The sequence below is a fragment of the Jaculus jaculus genome, chromosome 1 (genome assembly GCF_020740685.1).
Source record: "Jaculus jaculus isolate mJacJac1 chromosome 1, mJacJac1.mat.Y.cur, whole genome shotgun sequence".
NCBI classification, from domain to species: Eukaryota; Metazoa; Chordata; class Mammalia; order Rodentia; family Dipodidae; genus Jaculus; species Jaculus jaculus.
In genome coordinates this window covers 260244748-260264251 of record NC_059102.1, presented here as the reverse complement: position 1 = coordinate 260264251, position 19504 = coordinate 260244748, and the positions used below count along the sequence as shown (strand labels likewise).

Sequence of the window (19504 nt, the reverse complement as noted above, 5' to 3'; positions counted from 1 at the left end):
AAAGTTGAAGTTGGGCTGGAGAGATGGCTTAAAAGTTAAAGGTACTTGCTTGTAAAGCCTAGTGGCCAGGGTCCAAATCATCAGTACCCACATAAAGCCTGATGCACAAAGTGGCACATGCATCTGGAGTTTGTTTGCAGTGCCAGGAGGCCCAGCATGCTCATTCCTTCTCTCTCCTTACAAATAAATAAATAACAATATATTTTCTTTAAAGGTGAGCCTGGTGTGGTGGTGCATGCCTTTAATCCCAGCACTCAGGAAACAGAGGTAGGAGGAGCAGTATGAGTTTGAGGCCAGCCTGAGACTACATAGTCAATTCCAGGTCAGCCTGGGCTAGAGCAAGACCATACCTCAACTGCCCCCCCCCCAAAAAAAAAGAGGGAAAAAAAAGTTGAATAAAAAATACCTGTATTTTAACTGTCAGTCAGGATGTGGAGAAAAAAAATAAACTTGCATTTGAAATCTGTAAAGTTTAAGTTTGGCCTTTTGAAGGCTTTTAGACTCTTCAGATTATGCATACTTTTTTAATCAATAAAAATTTCTATCTTTGTTCAAACACAAAATATGCCACAAAGACTGTAACATCACAACATCACTATGAAAAATCATTAGGAGGATTACTTAAGTCAGGCATGACATTTTAGTTTTGTATTTTTAAAAATATCAACATATGTGTAAGAAGAAAGTATAGCTGATGTGCAAACCCACCTAGGGGGAGTAAATATGGTGGCGTATTTGCTGAGCCACCATGCATATCCACATTCCAAGGTGGTGGCTTACCTGAACACCTCAGAGAACTAAGTTATCAAACATTTTCAATCACAAAAAAGAGTACACAGGGACCAGAATAGAAGAAAATTCTAGATACCACCAATGATATCTCAGCTCCTGGGCAACCTGCTCACTTACCGACCATGGGCTACCGATGCGGCATCTGCCCTGGCAGGTGACTGATGAGAAGGCACACCAGCTGCGCCTAAAACACAGGCGTCTCTCCAGGGAATTTGATCATACGTCATCTGATGCTAAGAATTCTGCAGGTATTTAAATGAATACAAAGCGGAGACACTTCCAGGAAGGAGGTAATGTACAAATAGAATGGCTGCCTCATGTGCTAAGGTTAAGGTGATAAATTTGACTTTAAAAAAGGCACATACACTCATATACAACACAAGCAAGTACATGCTTTTCCAAATCGTCATCTCAAAAGAAAAGCAGACTCACCTATTTCCGAAGGCCTCACACCTCACCAGGCTTCAGCCACAGGCTTACATAAAGAGGACTAACACTGCTTTGTAGGACGGTGCTCTTTTTTCTTTTTTTTTTTAAGACAATCTCTCATGTAGATTGGGTTAGCCTCAAACTCAGTACGTAGTTGGGGCTAGCCTCAATTCTTGATCCTCCTGCCTCTACCTCCCAAATGCTAGAATTACAAGCAGGTGCTACTATGCCTAACCTGAATGAGTTTTAAAGGTGCTCTTGCTTCCAAGGCACCTCTGTACTGAGACAGTAGATTATCAAATATAACATCTGTGAAAACAAACCAATGGCTTTTCTCCTTTAAGTCAAAAAGACAAAATACTTTTGTGCTTTCAGAATTCAAAATATGTAGTTAAACCAACCATCAATATTTACTTTACACAGAATATTAACCTAATAAAACTATTGCAAAGTGCTGCTGAGGGGTCTAGTTTCAAACAAGCATGCAAACTAAATAATCAATATGGGAAGAAAGTTCATTATGTCTGTTCCCATTAGAATGAACACTGCCTTTTAACACTACTATTGCACATGATGGGAACAGAACTTTTAGGTGGTAACTAACCACAAACGAACCAGCAAGAGGTCTCCAATGCTGCCCCTCCAAAGGGAGCTCATCATCTTCCTCAACTACCAAGAAGCCAGTACACATATTGTGCAGAGCTTCCCTCCACTGACAGTGAAGCTCTCTGCATGAAAGACACCCACTTGGATCAGCCTTTGGAGCCAGTAACCAGCACATAGGTGGGGGAGGGTCACATAATTTGTATCTGGACATTAAAGGCAAATTTTTCAAGATTCAACTGTGATATTGGTATTCAATTGGAGAAATCAATGTACCTGTCTACTTATATTTTATAAATGTGACAATATATACAGATGAAGGCCAATATTTTTCATCATTAATATAAACGATCCAATTCCTCTGTATGAGAATTGTCAAGTACAATCTGATCTTCCCTAATTAAAAAAAATTTTTTTGAAAGCTGCATATCTTATCTCACTGATCAGAAAGCTTCACTTTTTGTAACCTCTAACAACCTTAGATTTAGAGGAAAACATCATATATATATGAATGATCAGAAATAATATAAAATGAACAAGAAGGGTTCTTCACTGTAAGTATCTTCTACATGAAAAAGCCCCATGTGTTGTTTCAAGGTGTTCAACTGACCTTTCTCTTGCTCTTAATTTTCAAACCTCAAATCTACTCTCCTGAAAAACCAGTAATTTATCATGCTGTGTTGAACAAGTATAGAAAAATACCTCAGAGAATAGAACACACATCTGTGCTAGATGTAGGGTACTGTATTCTCACTGGATGTTCCAAAAACCACATTAAACCTAAGTTTTAGCAATCTTGTCATGTTAAAATAAGACTAGCTCTGTGCCCTGCTGACAGGTTCAGACAAGATCATATACATGGCTCAGAGAGGCACTCAAGATAAGCCTAAACAGAATGCCTTCCTATGAAGTTACCTGTAATACAGTTCATAGCAAAACAACCTCCCCAAGGTACCACTCTGATCTTACTTTGTGTAAATAGCAATGATTCTGTGTCCCACTGCTGCTGCTCAGTGTTACTCAACAGCACAAGCTACAGACTACAAAGATATGGCCAGGCCAAACATGGTGGCCCATATCCATAATCCCAACACTAAGAGGCTGTAGTGGGAGCACTATAGTGAGTGTGAGGCCAGCCTGGGTGACAGAGTGAGTTCCAGGTCAACCTGGACTAGCGGGAGACCCTGCCTTGGAAAAAAAAAGAAAAAAAAGATAAGCCCAGTTTTGTTTAACTAGTAGTTCTTTTTCTTGTCTTTTTGAGACAGGGTCTCACTACATAGTACAGGCTGGCTTCTAACTATTGGAGATCTTCCTGCTACAGCCTCACAAGTGCTAGGATTAAGACATGAGGCCTCATACCCAGCTTAACTAATATTTCTTTAAATGACAGATTCTAAGCATAATTGTTTCCCTGGCCAAAAGGCACTGACAGCCAGGGACAGTAACTTTGCTCTCAAACACCCTTGCAAAGCAAAGCTGCTAAACCCCACCCAAACCCAGCACAATGCTCAAAGTAAGATTTAAAACAAGAAAAGAGAAGTGGAGTTTGACCTCCAATTAAGGCATTTTCATACATAGTCCAACTCTGAGTTCTATCAAAGGGAATCCTAAAAAGGCCTCTCAATGATAAATGCAAAAATCACAATGGTCTTTTATGAGCACTGCAGACCTATCCCTCATTTCAAACACAATCATGCTAATTGTCTCTGCATCGACTTCCCCGGTTCTCTCACTCCACAAATACATGGGTTATGTCTTCTGCAGGTCTGGGGAAAATGGGCCAGGCGTGGAAGGTCCATCCAGGCCAGACAAAGTGAATGGTCCATGACTGTTCAGTACAGAAGGAAACTGAGAAAGAAAATAAAAACATATTAGCATTCTATTAATCCTGACTTTTGTTCTTTCCATACTATATTCCCCCTCAAGGCAGAATACAAGATACTCCTGCCATGACTCACAGGATAAAAGTAGTAATGGTAACAAAAACAAACAAAAATTTGTCCCAAAATTTCAAGTATCAATTCTTTCTTTTAAAAAACTTTTTTTTTTTTTTTTTTTTTTGAGGTAGGGTCTTGCTCTAACCTGGGCTGATCTGGAATTCATTATGTAGTCTTAAGGTGGCCACGAATTCACAGCAATCCTCTGCCTCTCAAGTGCTGGGATTAAAGGCATGTGCTATCATGCCCAGCTTTAAAAACTTTTTTTTTGAGCAAGAGAGAGGGAAGCAGACAGAGAATGGCGTGCCAGGGTCTCTAGCTACTGTAAATGAACTCTCAACATATGCACCACCTTGTACATCTGACTTTATAAGGGTACTGGGGAAGTGAATCCCAGTCCTTAGGCTTTGCAGGCAAGCACCTTAACTGCTGAGCCATCTCTCCTTGCCCTCAAATATCAACTGGAATTCACTATGTAGTCTCAGGCTGGCCCTGAACTGACAGTGATCCTACTTCTGCGATCAAAGGTGTGTATCACCACACTTGGATAATTTTTTTTTTTTAATTTGAGACAGAGAAAAGAGATAGTATGGGTATGCCAGGGCCTCTTGCCACTGCAAAGAATTCCAGATGCATGTGCCACTTTATGCATTTGGCTTTATGTGTGTACTGAAGAGTCTAACCCAGGCTTCCAGGCTTTGCAATCAAGTGCCTGTAAGTGCTGAGCTATTTCCCCAGCCCATGCCCAACATTTTCATGTAGCTACTAAGGATTGAACTCAGATCCTCATCTTGTGAGGCAAGCACTTTACCACTGAACAATCTCCCCAATTCTCTATACAACGATAGTTCTATAATATAATAGATCTGAAAAATTCCTACCATCAAGTGACGTTACAGCAGTTCTACTTCTTAGTGCAATGTATTTCTCAGGTGTCTGTGTAAACAAGCCTACTATAGTGCTATCTGTACACAAGCACAGCACATACAATGTCTCATAGTACCTAATGCCTGATAATAATAAATAAATGACTTACTAGTTTATACATTCAAAACATGGCTATATGTGCACATTGGTCATAAACTGTCCCTGACTTAAGGTGGTTCAACTTAAGGTAGTGTAAAAAAAAAAACCATATGCATTCAGTAGAAACCGTGCTTTAAATTTAGTATTTTCCTGGGCTAACAATATGCAATATGATAATCTCTTGTGTTGGACAGTAAGAGAGCCTGGTGGTTCACACCTGCAATCCTAGCACTTGGGATTGCTGGGGCAGAAGGCTATGATGTGAAGCTCTGTCTTAAATAAAAAATAATAGCCACGGTGGGGGAGGAATCAGAAAAGCTGGGTATGGTGGTACATACCTTTAATCTTGGCACTTGGGAGGCAGAGGTAGGAGAAGCACCCTGAGTTTGAGGCCACCCTGAGACTACATAATGAATTCCAGGTCAGCCTGGGCTAAGAAAGGAAGGAAGGGAGGGAGGGGGGAAGGGAGGGAGGGAACAAACTAAAAAGTGTTTGTTAAGTGAGCTCAAAATCTAATTACAGAACAATTTTAGGTCTAATTAAATGTATGTAATAGTTAAAAAGGAAAATAAAGCTTTGCTGTGAATATTTATCCAAGCTGTTTGCTGAGTACAAAATTAACACTTGGAAATCCAAAACTAAAATATAAACATCTGTTAAACAGGAGATAATAACAATGAAACCAAAGAGCAGGACATGTCTTTGCCTGTTTCTTCCCATACATTCCTGTCCACAGGAGACACACTGTGAAATTTACCTGGAAAAGCGTGTTAGCACCTTGCAGTCTGGCTGGGCTCAGGGGAGCAAACGGGCTGAGAGTACTCCAAAAGTGGATACTGGAGAGCAAGGGGCTAGGAGTCAGCAAGATGGGTGTCTGTAATAAACAAGAAGACCTGCTCAAGGACTTCCCAGAGCTGGGCAGTGTTCTTCCAGGAAAACACAAACATGACCTAAATAGCCTATTACACTCTACTCCAAATATCTCAACCTGAAACTTGATCATGATGGAAAGCTCAGAAATCATCTTTACAACCTAAAAAAATAAAAATAAAAATGTCAAAATAACTTCTTAATCCCAACTTTTAAAGGGTCATTCCAAAATAGGAAAAACAATCTGAATTCAGGTACAGAAGATAATGGATAACTGCATCACCAATATAATTCCTTCATAAAATAATCAGAAGATCTAATTAAAACTGTTGTCTTGAGTACAAGATAAACTGGTCAGTACCTAATATAGCTTAATAAACTTGTTACTCAAGACCATACAATCCCTTCTCAATGCTCTCAATATTACTGCTCTAACATCACTGTTTTCTCATAAAATACCAACAGTTTTAATGTGGGTGGGGGAGAACTTTCTTTCAGAGGAAGTAGAAAAACTAAAATATGTATTTACTTGTAGATCAGTAATTTTCTTTTGAGACAGGGTCTCATATGTAGCCCATTCTGTCCTCAAACACATGATACTCCTACCTCTGCCTCCCAAGTACTGCCATGTGCCACCACACTTAGCTAGAACAATAAATTTTTATTTTCTGGAAAAAGGACTCAAGGAAACCAGGCTGTCCTTGAATTCCCTATGTTGCTGAGGATGATCCTCTTGCCCCAGTCTCCTAAGAACTGGGACTATTGGTACGTGCCACCATGCCAATTTATGTAATAGCCAGGGCTTTGTGCGTGCTAGACATGCATTCTACCAACTGAGCTGCATCCCCCAGCCCAAGAACAATAAATTTTTAAAGACAATACTCTTAAGCCTTTTATTTTGGGGATTCTAAATAAGGTAAAGAAATGGAATACTCTCTTAGGGTTATACAGAAACTAAGACAAACATAAGGAAGAAAAAAAAAATGAACTTGCTGGGCATAGTGGCACATGCCTTTAATCCCAGCACCCAAGAGACAGAGGTAGGAGGACTACTGTGAGTTCAAGACTACTGTGAGTTCAAGGCCATCCTGAGACTACATAGTGAGACTCTACCTTGAAAAACAAACAAACAAACAAAAAAGAACTTGCAGGTATAAAGTTTAGTTTTTTTAATATTTATTTATTTATTTCAGAGAGGAAGATAGAGAGAGAATGAGTATACCCGGGCCTCCAGCCACTGCAAACGAACTCCAAATGCATGCGCCACCTTGTGCATCTGGCTTACATGGGTCCTGGGATAGCGAACCTAGGTCCTTAGGCTTCACAGGCCAAGTGCCCTAACTGCTAAGCCGTCTCTCCAGCCTGAGTTTAGATAGGTTTTAAATGCGAACAAACACAATCAATCATACTTAAAAGGAAAAGCAAACTACCTGTGAGAAAAGTGCTGGTGTGAGGGAGGCTGTGGGGAGCGATGGGCTTGAGAGTCCCAAGGGGCTCGGGTCACTGCCCGTGATTACAAGGGCAGGAGCCAGTTCTAACCCCTTGGGTTTCTTGGATCTTGATGAATTATTTGTTTTATCTTTTTCTGGCAAAGCTGAATCCTCATTTTTAGGCTCCAGTGACACGTTCTCTGGAAGTTCCATTGGCTGAGAAGCCACTGAGTCAATATCCGTGTCGATGTCTGGGTTAGAGCTCAGCGGTGGAGAAGGTGTCCTCGGAGGCTCCTTTGAAGGAAGAGGTGTGGACAGGCCTGGAGGTGTGGGATTAAAGGCAGCAGCCACCGTGGATGCAGAGGCTGGGGTTTCCAGAGAAGACAGTTTAGGAGAAGCCAACGTCTCTAACACTTGGATAGTTTCTGCAGAAGATGGAGAGGTACTTGGGCCAGATAAAACAGTCACTGCAACAGACTCACTGGGTGGCTTTTTGGATGGTGTTGTTACAAATTTAATGACAGATGGTGCTGGCTCCTGAGATTTTTTCTCTGCCAGTTTCTCAGCTGGATTCTCTATCTTTATTAACTTGAAGAGCTTCTTATTGGAGGTGTTCAGAGAGTTGAGAGTAAAGGAAGAATACAAACCCGAGTGGATATAGTCATTGCGGCTAGAGGTCTTGGCACCAGGATGAGGTGGCTTCTCTTTCCCTCCATTCTCTGAGTCTTTGGAAATGCTGGCTTCACTGGAGTTTAAAGTTTCAAAGTCTCCTTCAATCCTGCCCACTGTCATTGGATCCATTTTCAAAATCTCTGGATAAGAGACAAACTTGTACACAAACTTCTGACCATTTACTTTCTTAATGATATTCTGTAGGGAAAGAAAATAAACATTCTCATGCTTTTTTGTAAATTTATATCCCATAGCTCACGAAGAAGATGACCTAATAAAACAAATCTGAGAAGTAGGCATAGCTGCCTAAAAAGCTGCAAAATCATCAATATGCACCTTGCCATACTAAATACAGTCCACTGTCATGGAGAAGTCAAAGTAAGAACATTCAAATACCTCATTAACACTAAACTAAAATGTTACATAAAACAACTAAAACAAGGGCTGGAAAGATGGCTTACCAGTTAAGGCACTTGCCTACAAAGCCAAAGGACCCAGGTTTGATTCCTCAGGACCTATGTAAGCCAGATGCACAAGGTGGTGCAGGCATCTGGAGTTTGTTTGCAGTAGCTGGATGCCCAGGCATGCCTATTCTCTTCCTCATCCTCTCTTCCCCTCTCTGCCTCTGTCTCTCTCTAATAAATAAACAAAAATTTGAAAAAAAAAAAAAGATTGTTTGATGCTGTCAACCAAGTAAGTGTATTAAGTCAGAACTCAGTTACCTGCCATCTCAAATAATCCCAATGGTACAAGCCATTAGCATTCTAAAGTAAATAAAAAGGAATCTGGAGCATTTCAGTTGTAAGGTTCCTACTTCCTTTAGAAATTCCAGTTGATTCTCTGGAAATATCAACTCCTAAAGGTGAAGGTAAAAAACAGCTCAGCTTTTTAGTTTTAAGTCTATTCTTTGGAGATGTTTATATTTCCTCAGTGCCCATGACAGTAGTCAAAATAATAAGATACCAAAAGGTTAAGGTGCTTGCCTGCAATGCCTAAGGGCCCAGGTTTAATTCCCCAGAACCCACATAAGCCAGATGCACATGGTGGCACATGCATCTGGTGTACCAGTTCTCCCCACCCCACCAGATATAAGTAAATAAAAATAAAATATACTTTTTAAAAAACTTATACTTGAGCTGGAGAGATGGCTTAGCGGTTAAGCGCTTGCCTGTGTAGCCTAAGGACCCCGGTTCGAGGCTCGGTTCCCCAGGTCCCACATTAGCCAGATGCACAAGGGGGCGCACGCGTCTGGAGTTCGTTTGCAGAGGCTGGAAGCCCTGGCACGCCCATTCTCTCTCTCTCCCTCTATCTGTCTTTCTCTCTGTGTCTGTCGCTCTCAAATAAATAAATTTAAAAAAAAAAATTAAAAAAACTTATACTTGCTTGCCTGGAGTTCATGGCAATCCTCTTACCTCAGGCTCCTGAGTACTGGGATTATAGGCATGAGCCACCATTGCTGATACACAGCTTATGACTGCATGGGTGTATGCGTGTGCTTGCCAGCAAATGTGTACACATATGGAGGCCAGAGGACAAACTCAGGTGCACTGTTCCTAAGAGGCCTCCCGACTGTCTTCAGACAGGCTCTTTCACTGGCCTGGAATATGCCTGTTTCGGCTACACTGGATCACCAGTGAGCCTAGTTTTCTTTTTTGCAGGTGTGTGTACACACACACACCAGGACCTCTTGCAAGTACAAACATCAGACACTTCCATCATTTTTGCATCCAGCTGAGGTGGGTGGCTTGGGAATTGAACCCTGGGGTGGCAATCTCTGAAAACAAATGCCTTTAACCACTGAGTCACCTTCCTACAGCCTCTCCTTTTTTAATGTGGGATCTGGGGACAGAATTTGGGTCCTCACGCTTGCAAGGCAAGCTATATAGCTACTGAGTTATCCTTACCCTACAAGAGCTATTGTTTAGGGTTTGTGTTCCAAGATTAAACTAAAAATTAAGTACAAAACAAGTCTATGTGACAATTTTTAAAGTAAATTACAACAAATATAGGAATATTTATCTTCAAGAATCTCAAACTACCTTTTTTGTATTCTAATCCTGTACATTCTCTCTTTGTAATTTCATTAGGAATACAATCTGTATAATGATAGTAGGTGACTTAGCAAGTTTTGTAGAAAGACGGCTATAATTATTAAAGTTAAAAAATTAACTGGGCCGGGTGTGGTGGCACACTCCTTTAATCCCAGCACTCGGGAGGCAGAGGTAGGAGGATTGCTTTAAGTTCAAGGCCACCCTGAGACTCCATAGTGAACTCCAGGTCAGCCTGGGCTAGAGTGAGACCCTACCTCAAAAAAAAAAAAAAAATTAACTGGACTAGGCCTGGAGAGATGGCTTAGCTGTTAAGGCATTTGCCTGCAAAGCCAAAGGATCCCGGTTCGATTCTCCAGGACCGTTGTAAGCCAGATGCACAAAGGGGCACATGCATCTGGAGTCTGTTTGCAGTGGCTGGAGGCACTGGTGTGTCCATTCTTTCCCTCCCTCCCTCTAACAGGTAAATAAATTATATTTTAAAAAAGTTAAATGGAGGGCTGGAGAGATGGCTTAGCAGTTTAGCACTTGCCCATGAAGCCTAAGGACCCTGGTTTGAGGCTCAATTCCCCAGGACCCACATTAGCCAAATGCACAAGGGGGCACACACATCCAGAGTTTGTTTGCAGTGGCTGGAAGCCCTGGCATGCCCATTCTCTCTCTCTCTTTGTTGGTCTCAAATAGATAAAAATAAAATAAATTTTTAAAAATGTTAACTGGACTACATAAATCAAGACCTTAGTACCCATAACCTCAATAGAACTGAAAGAACAATTCCTGTCCTGAGGCTCTCTGTATAGCAGGTATTACCTTTACATAGTAATATCTCAGGGCTCGGCTGAGTTTATCATAATTCATGTTGGGCTTATTCTTGCGAATCCCCCAGAGCCGAGCCACTTCCTCTGCCTGCAGAAGCTTGAACTCCCCATTGTTAGAGGTCCAGCAGATCATGTGCTCGTGCTGAGGCTCCTGCAGGAGCTGGAGGAGGAACTGCCACAGGGTGATGGCACTGTCCATAGCAATGGGCTGAAAGAAGAGATACGTGAAAGCATTCATTTAACACTGTCAGCACTGTTGTGAGGGATCTAGGTGTACAGATTCTCTGCACACTCACACCTCTCTCACACGATACGTACAACAGCATCATCATTTTACATATGAAAAAGTAGATTAATAAAAGGGCTTAAGTAACTTGTCCAAGGTCACTCAGCAAATGCTGAAGCTAAGATTTAAGCCTGGGCATTCTGGATCCAGAGTTCAAATTAAAAAAAAAAAACCAAAAACTGTTTATTGCTAGTAGAGAGACAGAGAGAAAATATGGGCACACCAGGGCCTCTTACCACTGTAAACAAATGCCAGACGCATGTGCCACCTTGTGTATCTGGCTTTACATGGGTACTGGAGAACTGAACCCATGCCAGCAGGCTTTGCAAGCAGGATAAGCCACCCCTAGAGCCTCTTTTTTAAAAATGGGTGTAGTATGTATGTTGTATGCACATATATGTATCCTGTGCAGGTACAGGCAGAGGCCAGAGAGGAACAACAGGTGTTCCTCTCCATCACTTGTCCATGTATTTCCTTGAGACAGCCTCTTTTCTGAACCCAGAGCTGCTGATTTTAGTCACACTGATGCAAACCTGAGGGATTCTTCAGGCTCTGCTTCCCCCAGGACTGGGGTTACAGGCGTGTGTGGCCAAAAGGCTCAGGTGTTGACATAGGTGTTGGGCAGCTGAACTCAGACAGTCTGGGCCCTCACGCTTAGATGGAAAGCACTCTTACCCACTAAACCATCTTCCTAGGCCCCAGTTTTAGACATGGTGTCACCTGGAACTTAGTCTGTAGCCCCAGGGTGGCCTCAAATTCATGGTGATTCTCCTACCTCAGCCTCTCAAGTCCTGGGATAAGCCTAAGCCACCATTCCTGGCTCAGAGTCCAGATTCTTTTGTATGCAACGCTACTTAAGCTTTGTTTGTAACAGTCTTCCTGTGTAGACCAGTTTGGCCTTAAACTCTCCATCTCTGGCTTTAGCCACCCAAGTGATGGGATTACAAGTGTGCATGACTATGCCCAGATGTCTGAAGAAGTCTTAAGTATGGCTAGGGGTATGGTTCAGCACAGTATGCATGGAAGCCTTGGGTATATCCCCAGCACCACAGGGGGGAAAAAACACCTTAAGCAAACAGCAACTTTCAGTCTAGTTCTATAAATGACAGGAGCAAACTAAAGACTGTTAAAATACCAGTTATTAAATTTTTTACCTTAAAATCTCAGTCATATTTTATCAGCAGGCCACTATTTCAGCATCTATCTAAATGAGCCCAGTTTGTTTATTTGCCAAGATTACGTGTATCCAGGGTGGCCAGGTGGAGAGAACAATCAGCTCTGGTTCCAACTGGCATTTCTCTTCCACACAATGAACATCGTCATAACTGCAATGTACATATAAACTGGTAGCAATGAGACTTCAACAAAATGTTCTGATCTATTTTATAAGTTCTGTTGCAGTTCTGTACAGGAATTCCATCTGCATAGTTTCTACTTCTGTTTGGTTAGCAGCCTTTATTTGATGATCAGGACATAAATAGAAGTTTGGGGCCCTTCCTGTTTAGGCCAGAATTTCTCATTTCAGCGCTCCTGAAATTGCACTGTCCACCATACTGCAGCCTGGTGAGCAGCACCCCTGGCTTCAACTTACGCACCCTTGCCCCAGAAAGACAATCAGCAATGTCTCCAAGGGTCCCAGTAATCCCCCCTCCTAGGGAGAGGAAGCATCAAAGGCTAAAAACGCTAGCTGCACAAGCCTAGCCATGGGAATTTGTATCCCCAGCACCTATGTAAAGTGCGATGCAGGTCTGCAGACACTTGTGATCACCAAGTGTCTACAGGGCGGGAGAGAGAGACAGGAGAAATGGACAGTCAGGGCCCAGCTAGTCAGTCAGGAGCTTACAAACAGCAAAGAGACTCAGAGAGACCCTGTGTCAAACAAGATGTAAAAAGAGGACCAACACACTGAGGTTGTCTTCCTCCCGCCTCCAGCCTCCACACGCATACTTCACAACCATACATACACCACACACAAACCATCCTAGTTGCAAAGGCATTGATCTCATAGAGTTTCAAAATGCCCAGTCTATTAGAAAGAATTCTTTCTTTTTTTTTTTTCTAAATTTTTTATTTATTTATTTGAGAGCGACAGACACAGAGAGAAAGACAGAGAGAGAGAATGGGCGCGCCAGGGCTTCCAGCCTCTGCAAACGAACTCCAGACTCGTGCGCCCCCTCGTGCATCTGGCTAACATGGGACCTGGGGAACCGAGCCTCGAACCGGGGTCCTTAGGCTTCACAGGCAAGCGCTTAACCGCTAAGCCATCTCTCCAGCCCAAGAATTCTTTACACAGAAATTCTGGCTAAATCTGTATATAGGTTCATCCTAAGAAGCTTATGACTAAATATCTTACATTTTTTTTAAAGCCAAAAAAAAAAAAAAAAAAAAACTTCTTTCCAGCTGGGCATGGTGGCACATGTTTTTAATCCCAGCAGTTGGGAGGCAGTGGTAGAAGGATCACTGTGAGATGGAGGCCAGCCTGAGACTACATAGTGAATTCCAGCTCAGCCTGGGTTGAGACCTTACCTTGAAAAACAAGAAAAAATAAAATTTCTCTAAGAATGGGTCAGAACAGGGCTTAAAAACAAATTAACTCTACTAAGAATCTACCACAAAAAAAAAAAACAAAAAACAGGCAAACTGGACTACATCAAAACTTAAAACTGAGGCTGGACATGGTAGCACATACCTTTAATCCCAGCACTCAGGAGGCAGAGGTAGGTAGGAGGATCCCTGTAAGTTCAAGGCCAGCCTGAGACTACTTAGTGAATTCCAGGTCAGCCTGGGCTAGAGTGAAACCCTAACTTGGTGGGGGGGGGGGGGACTTAAAGAACTGAAGCCAGGCATGATGATGCATTCCCTTAATCCCAGCATTTGAGAAGTAGGAGGAGGAAGACCACTGTTAGTTCAAAGCCAGCCTGGGACTACAAAGTGAGTTCCAGGTCAGCCTGGCTAGAAGACTCTACCTCAAAAACAACAACAAAAATTAAAACTGTTTTGCTGTGTGAAGAATGCCACCAAGTGAGAAACAGTCCCTAAAATGGACAAAAACCAAACCTACACGGATTATGTATCTTACAAGAAACATGAAGGCCAAGTGTGGTGGCACACACCTTTAGTCACAGCACTCAGGAGGCTGAGGTAGAAGGATCACCATGAGTTTGAGGCCACCCTGAGTCTAATTCCAGGTCAGGCTAAAGCTGCTTGCTTGCAAAGCCTGACAGCCTAAATTCAATTCCCCACTGCTCACATAAAGCCAGATGCAAAGTGGCACAAGCAGCTGTAATTTCAATGCACTACAACTACAGAAGGTGGAGCTGGAGTACGGGAAGCCAACTTAGTCTGGTATTTATTTGTGGAAGGAAGACACCCTGTCTCAAAGACGGTGGCAAGTTGTCATCTGACCTACACACACACACACACACACACACACACACACACACACACATACAGAAATAAATATTCAGTGAAATAAATAAAAGGAATTTGAATTTCAAATATGTAATCAATTGTTACAAACATCAAAAAGAAACAAGTGAAACTAGACACAAATAAGACATTATCTAGAGCAGACATGCAAATAGCAGTAAGTACATAGAAAGATGCTGATTGTTAATCACTCTAAACAGCATAAGAAACCATTCCCCCCCTCCCCCCAGGTAGGGCCTTACTCCAGTGCAGGCTGACCTGGAATTCACTATGTAGTCTCAGGGTGGCCTTGAACTCACGGAGATCCTCCTACCTCTGCCTCCCAAGTGCTGGGATTAAAGGTGTGTGCCACCACACCTGGCAGAAACCCCTTTATACCCTTTAGGACAGCTATACTCAAAGGACCAACAAGCACTGGCAAAGACATGTTCACACTCTGCTTATAGAATTGTTAAGTGAAGGACTGGAGAGATGGCTTAGTGGTTAAGGTGCTTGCCTGCAAAGCCAAAAAACTCAGGTTCAATTCTCCAGGACCCAGGTAAGCCAGATGCACAAAGTGGTGTATGCATCTGGAGTTCATTTGCAGTGGGTAGAGGCCCTGGTGTGCCCATATTCTCTCTCTCTACCTGCTTCTTCCTCTCTTAAAATAAATAAATAAAATATTTTTTAAAAAGAAAAGAAATGTTAAGTGAAATGGTCACTAGTCAAGTTTACCATGTGACCCAGAAATTACACTCCTAGGTATATATCCAGGATAAATAAAAACATATGTCCAGTGTGATGGCACACACCTTTAACCCCAGCACTCTGGAGGCAGAAGTAGAAGGATCACTGTGAGTTCGAAGCCACCCCTGAGAGTACAAAGTGAATTCCAAGTCAGTGTGGGCTAGAGGGAAGCCCTAGCTTGAAGAAAAAAAAAAAAAAAAGTCCATACAAAATTTATACAGGATCCCAGCACTCGGGAGGCAAAGGTAGGAGGATTACTATGAGTTCGAGGCCACCCTGAGACTACAGAGTGAATTCCAGGTCAGCCTGGGCTACAGTGAGACCCTACCTTGAAAAACCAAAAAAAAAAAAAAATTTATACAGGAGCCAGGTGTGGTGGTGCACATCTTTAATCCCAGCACTTGGGAGGCAGAGGTAAGAGGATCATTGTGAGTCCAAGGCCACCGTGAGACTACATAGTGAATTCCAAGTCAGCCTGAGCTAGACTGAGACCCTACCTCAAACAAAAAAAAAAAAAAAAAAAAAAAAAAAAGGCTGGAGAGATGGCTTAGCGGTTAAGCGCTTGCCTGTCAAGCCTAAGGACCCTGGTTCAAGGCTCGATTCCCCAGGACCCACGTTAGCCAGATGCACAAGGGGTGCTTGCATCTGGAGGTCCTCTGCAGTGGCTAGAGGCCCTGGCATGACCATTCTCTATCTATCTGCCTCTTTCTCTCTGTTGCTCTCAAATAAATAAATAAATAACATTTAAAAAGAATTGATAGAGGAAGGCTGGAAAGATGGCTTAGCGGTTAAGACACTTGCCTGCAAAGGCAAAAGGATCGCAGTTCGATTACTCAGGACCCACATAAGCCAGATGCACAAGGTGGTGCATGCATCTGGAGTTCGTCTGCAGTGGCTAGAGGCCCTGGGGCACCCACTCTCTCTGCCTCTCTCTCACTATCTCTTTCCCTCTCTCAAATAAATAAATAAAAATAAAATAAAGAATTTATAGAGGAATGTTCATAACAGAATTGTTTATAAAAACTAGAAAGTGAAAGCAAGTCAAATGTCCATCCAACCAGTGGATGGGCAAGTAAACCACAGTACATGTACATGACGGAATCTCACCCTGCCTTAAAGAATACTGGGCTGGACAGATGGCTTAGCGGTTAAGGCATGGCCTGCAAAGCCTAAGACCCATGTTCAACTCCCCAGATCCCACACAAACCAGATGCACAAGGTGACACACGGTCTGGAGTCTGGCTGGAAGCCCTGGAGCTGCCAACTCTCTCTCCCTCATACACACACACACACACACACACACACACACACACACACACAGCCAGTCTGTTGAGCTTGCTTCAAAAAAAGGAAAAAAAAATATTGATGAACACAGATGAACCTGGAAGACGTTATTAAGTAAAAAACTGTCAGCCACAAAGGAACAGCATATGACTCCATTTAGATAGAAAGTCCAGAAGAGGCCACAGAGATGGTTTATATTGACTGTCAACGTGACAGAACTTTGACAGGTGAGGGATTACCTACATTAGTTTAGCCTTTGGGTGTGCCTATGAGGGGTTATGTTGATTAGGTTAATTGAGGTGGGAAAATCCACCGTAACTGTGGGAGGCATCAGTTTATGGGTCAGGGTCCTAGACTGTTTAAAAGGCTGGCTGAGCCCCAGCATTCCTTGCTTTCTGCTCTGTTTCCTCACTGTGAACTGAATGTGACCAGCTGTTTCAGCAGGACCTCTTTGTCGCGTATTCTGTCTCAACAATGAGAAGGTACAAAGTGGCTGAGCGCTGGGACAGAAGCCCCAGCGGAGCATGAAGGGGGGAGAGAGAGAGAACACGGGCTGGTGGTGTGGGTCAGTAAAACAACCAGTCTTGCCTGCTAGACCCTGGCTTTGATACCTGGCACAGGAAGGAGAGCAAGCACATGTGCCACAGGATCCCCAGCAGAGAATATCAAATGTATGTGGTATCCTTTATGTGTGAGTGCATGGCAATTGAACACCGCTGTCAGTACATGCAAGCCCCAAAGGTGCAATGTCACATTACCCAAAATCTTAACACTTGCCAAGGAATATAACAAACTTCACACGTAGACTTAAATGTTTAAATAAGGGCTGGGGAGAAATGAAATCAATTCCTGGGGGGGGGGGTTTAAATCCTATTATATTTTAACAAAACCACCACTGCCAAAACACTGAGGCGCCCCAAGTTTTCTACATGGGGGGAGGAGAGGAGGAATCTGAGCCACCGACGGGGCAAAGCTTCAGGATGTTTCTTCAACGCCCAAAACTCCACACTCGGAGCGCACGAGACGGTGCGGTGTTTCTTCTGTCTTCAACCCACAATGCCTTACTTCCTACCTACGCCCATCAATATTCCGCCCCAAAATTGTTTCCAACTGCTCTTCCGGGGAAGAGCCTGCCACCACTGAATAGTAAGTGACAACTTGGGGGTGAGGGGTGCAGGGCAGAAAAAGAAGTGAAACTGGACACCGGAAGACTAGCGAGCGTGTGGGGAGGCCGCGGCCGTGACCCCCGGAGATCCAAGTCCGAGGGAGCCGAGGCCCAGCTTCAAGGGCGCTCAGCTCCTGAACTTTCCCTTTCCAGCTTCCTGCGGCTCCAGAAAGTCAGAGCCGCCGCCCGCCGCCGCCCCCCGCGCAGGGGGCCCCGCGTGACAGCCGCGGCGCGGCCCGAGGGGGCGGAGGAAGGAAGGGCTCGGCGCACCTGCGCGCCGCCGCCCCGCCCTCGCGCCGCGCGCACTTCCGGCCGCGCCGCCGCCGCCGCCGCCCCGAGCAGCCGAGCCCAGGTCCAGGTCCGGGGCGGCGGCACGAGGTCCGCCCGCGGCCCGTGCTCGAGCGCACCGCTCACCTGGCGGCGCGCGCGCGCGGGGACCCCACCCTCTCGCTCGCGGTCTCGAACGCGGTGCTTCCACACGCCGCCGCCGGCTCCTCACGCCGAGACGTCGAGGTCGGCGCGGCCGCCGCGGCGAGGCCGGTTAAGGCAGCAGCAGCAGCGGCGGCCGAGCCGAGCCCGCCGCGCGCCCGCAGCCGCCCGCATCTCCAGCCGCCGCGGTCCTCGGGCCCCGCCCTCCGCCCCCGCAAGCGGCGGGCGCTCGGGGGCGTTCCTCACCGCGGCCGGGCCTGCCCGGCGCTTCGCTACCACCGCCGCCGCCGCCACTCTCAAACCCCCCCACCGCAGCGCCGGGGCCCTCCCAGATGCCGTAGCCGCCTGGCGTCACTTCCGGGGGAGGAGCCTGAGCCGGGACTTCCCGTCCCCGGAGCTGGGCGCTGCCTGGGGTTCTCGTTTGCACGATGCACGCAGCTACGGCGCCCCCTGTAGCTCTCTTATGATCCCCGTCGGTTCCGGCCAGGCCCAAGCGGGCCTCCGACTCCCCTGGGTGGCCTGGGGAAGAGGGTGGGTTACAGAGCTGCATGCTGACCAGCCGCCCACGCCGCCGCTGAGCTTCCGAGTGACGGCCGCACCCTCCCTCCCCTGCGGACAGTCCAGCTGACGGCCCCCCCCCCCCCGCCGGGGGTGTGCAGAAATGGATGGCGCGACAGCTTGCGCAGCAAATGGCCAGGTCCCAGGCTACTGCCCACGCTTGATAATTATCGCTGAGAAAAAGGCAACACTGGCGGTGTGTGGACAGCTTGTAAGATGTACCCCTCCATAGGTCGCAGACCTTAGCTGACCTTAACCTCTCCAAAACACCAACTTCAAGGTCTATAAAACGGATTGAGATAACCGAATCTTGTAGGGGGGAGGGGAAGGGTGCATAAGTTGCCAATTTCACAGACTTTAATTGATGTAATTGTTTTTTTAAATATTTTTATTTATTTGAGAGAGAATGTGGGCAGGCCAAGGCCTCTAACCACTGCAAACGAACTACAGAAGCGTGTGCCACCTTGAGTCCTGGGCAATCAAGCCTCGGTTCTTTGGCTTTTCAGGCAAGGGCCTTACCGCTAAGCTATTTCTCCAGCCCTCATTTGATGTAATTCTTTTTTTTTTTATTTGTTTTTATTTACTTATTTGAGAGCGACAGACAGAGAGAGAAAGAGATAGAGGGAGAGAGAGAGAGAATGGGCGCGCCAGGGCTTCCAGCCTCTGCAAACGAACTCCAGACGCGTGCGCCCCCTTGTGCATCTGGCTAACGTGGGACCTGGGGAACCAAGCCTCGAACCGGGGTCCTTAGGCTTCACAGGCAAGCGCTTAACCGCTAAGCCATCTCCCCAGCCCTTGATGTAATTCTTAAGGCGGAATGTGAGCTGGAATCCTGGCATCAGGGAAACTGAGGTAGGAGGATTGAGAGATCCGGGAGATCTTGTCCAAAATATTTGTGTGGGGGCATGCATATGTTCTTTCTCAGCTTTTTGAGAAAAGACTTTACTCTGAAGCCCAGGTTGTCATGGAACTGACTGTAGCCCATGCTGGCTAGCCTTGAAC

At 44.9% G+C, this 19504-nt stretch overlaps 1 protein-coding gene across 1 annotated transcript; it reads right to left on the bottom strand.

The window, feature by feature from the left end:
- Positions 1–349: 349 nt before the first annotated feature.
- Elk4 (ETS transcription factor ELK4) lies at positions 350–17990 on the bottom strand. Its single transcript, XM_045139847.1, has 5 exons — positions 17930–17990; positions 10618–10833; positions 7088–7957; positions 5545–5661; positions 350–3672 (listed from the first exon to the last, which is right to left on the bottom strand). Exons 2-5 carry the CDS (start codon positions 10822–10824, stop codon positions 3574–3576), a joined length of 1293 nt encoding a protein of 430 aa, XP_044995782.1. The 5' UTR covers positions 10825–10833; positions 17930–17990; the 3' UTR covers positions 350–3573.
- Between the last annotated feature and the right edge of the window lie 1514 nt (positions 17991–19504).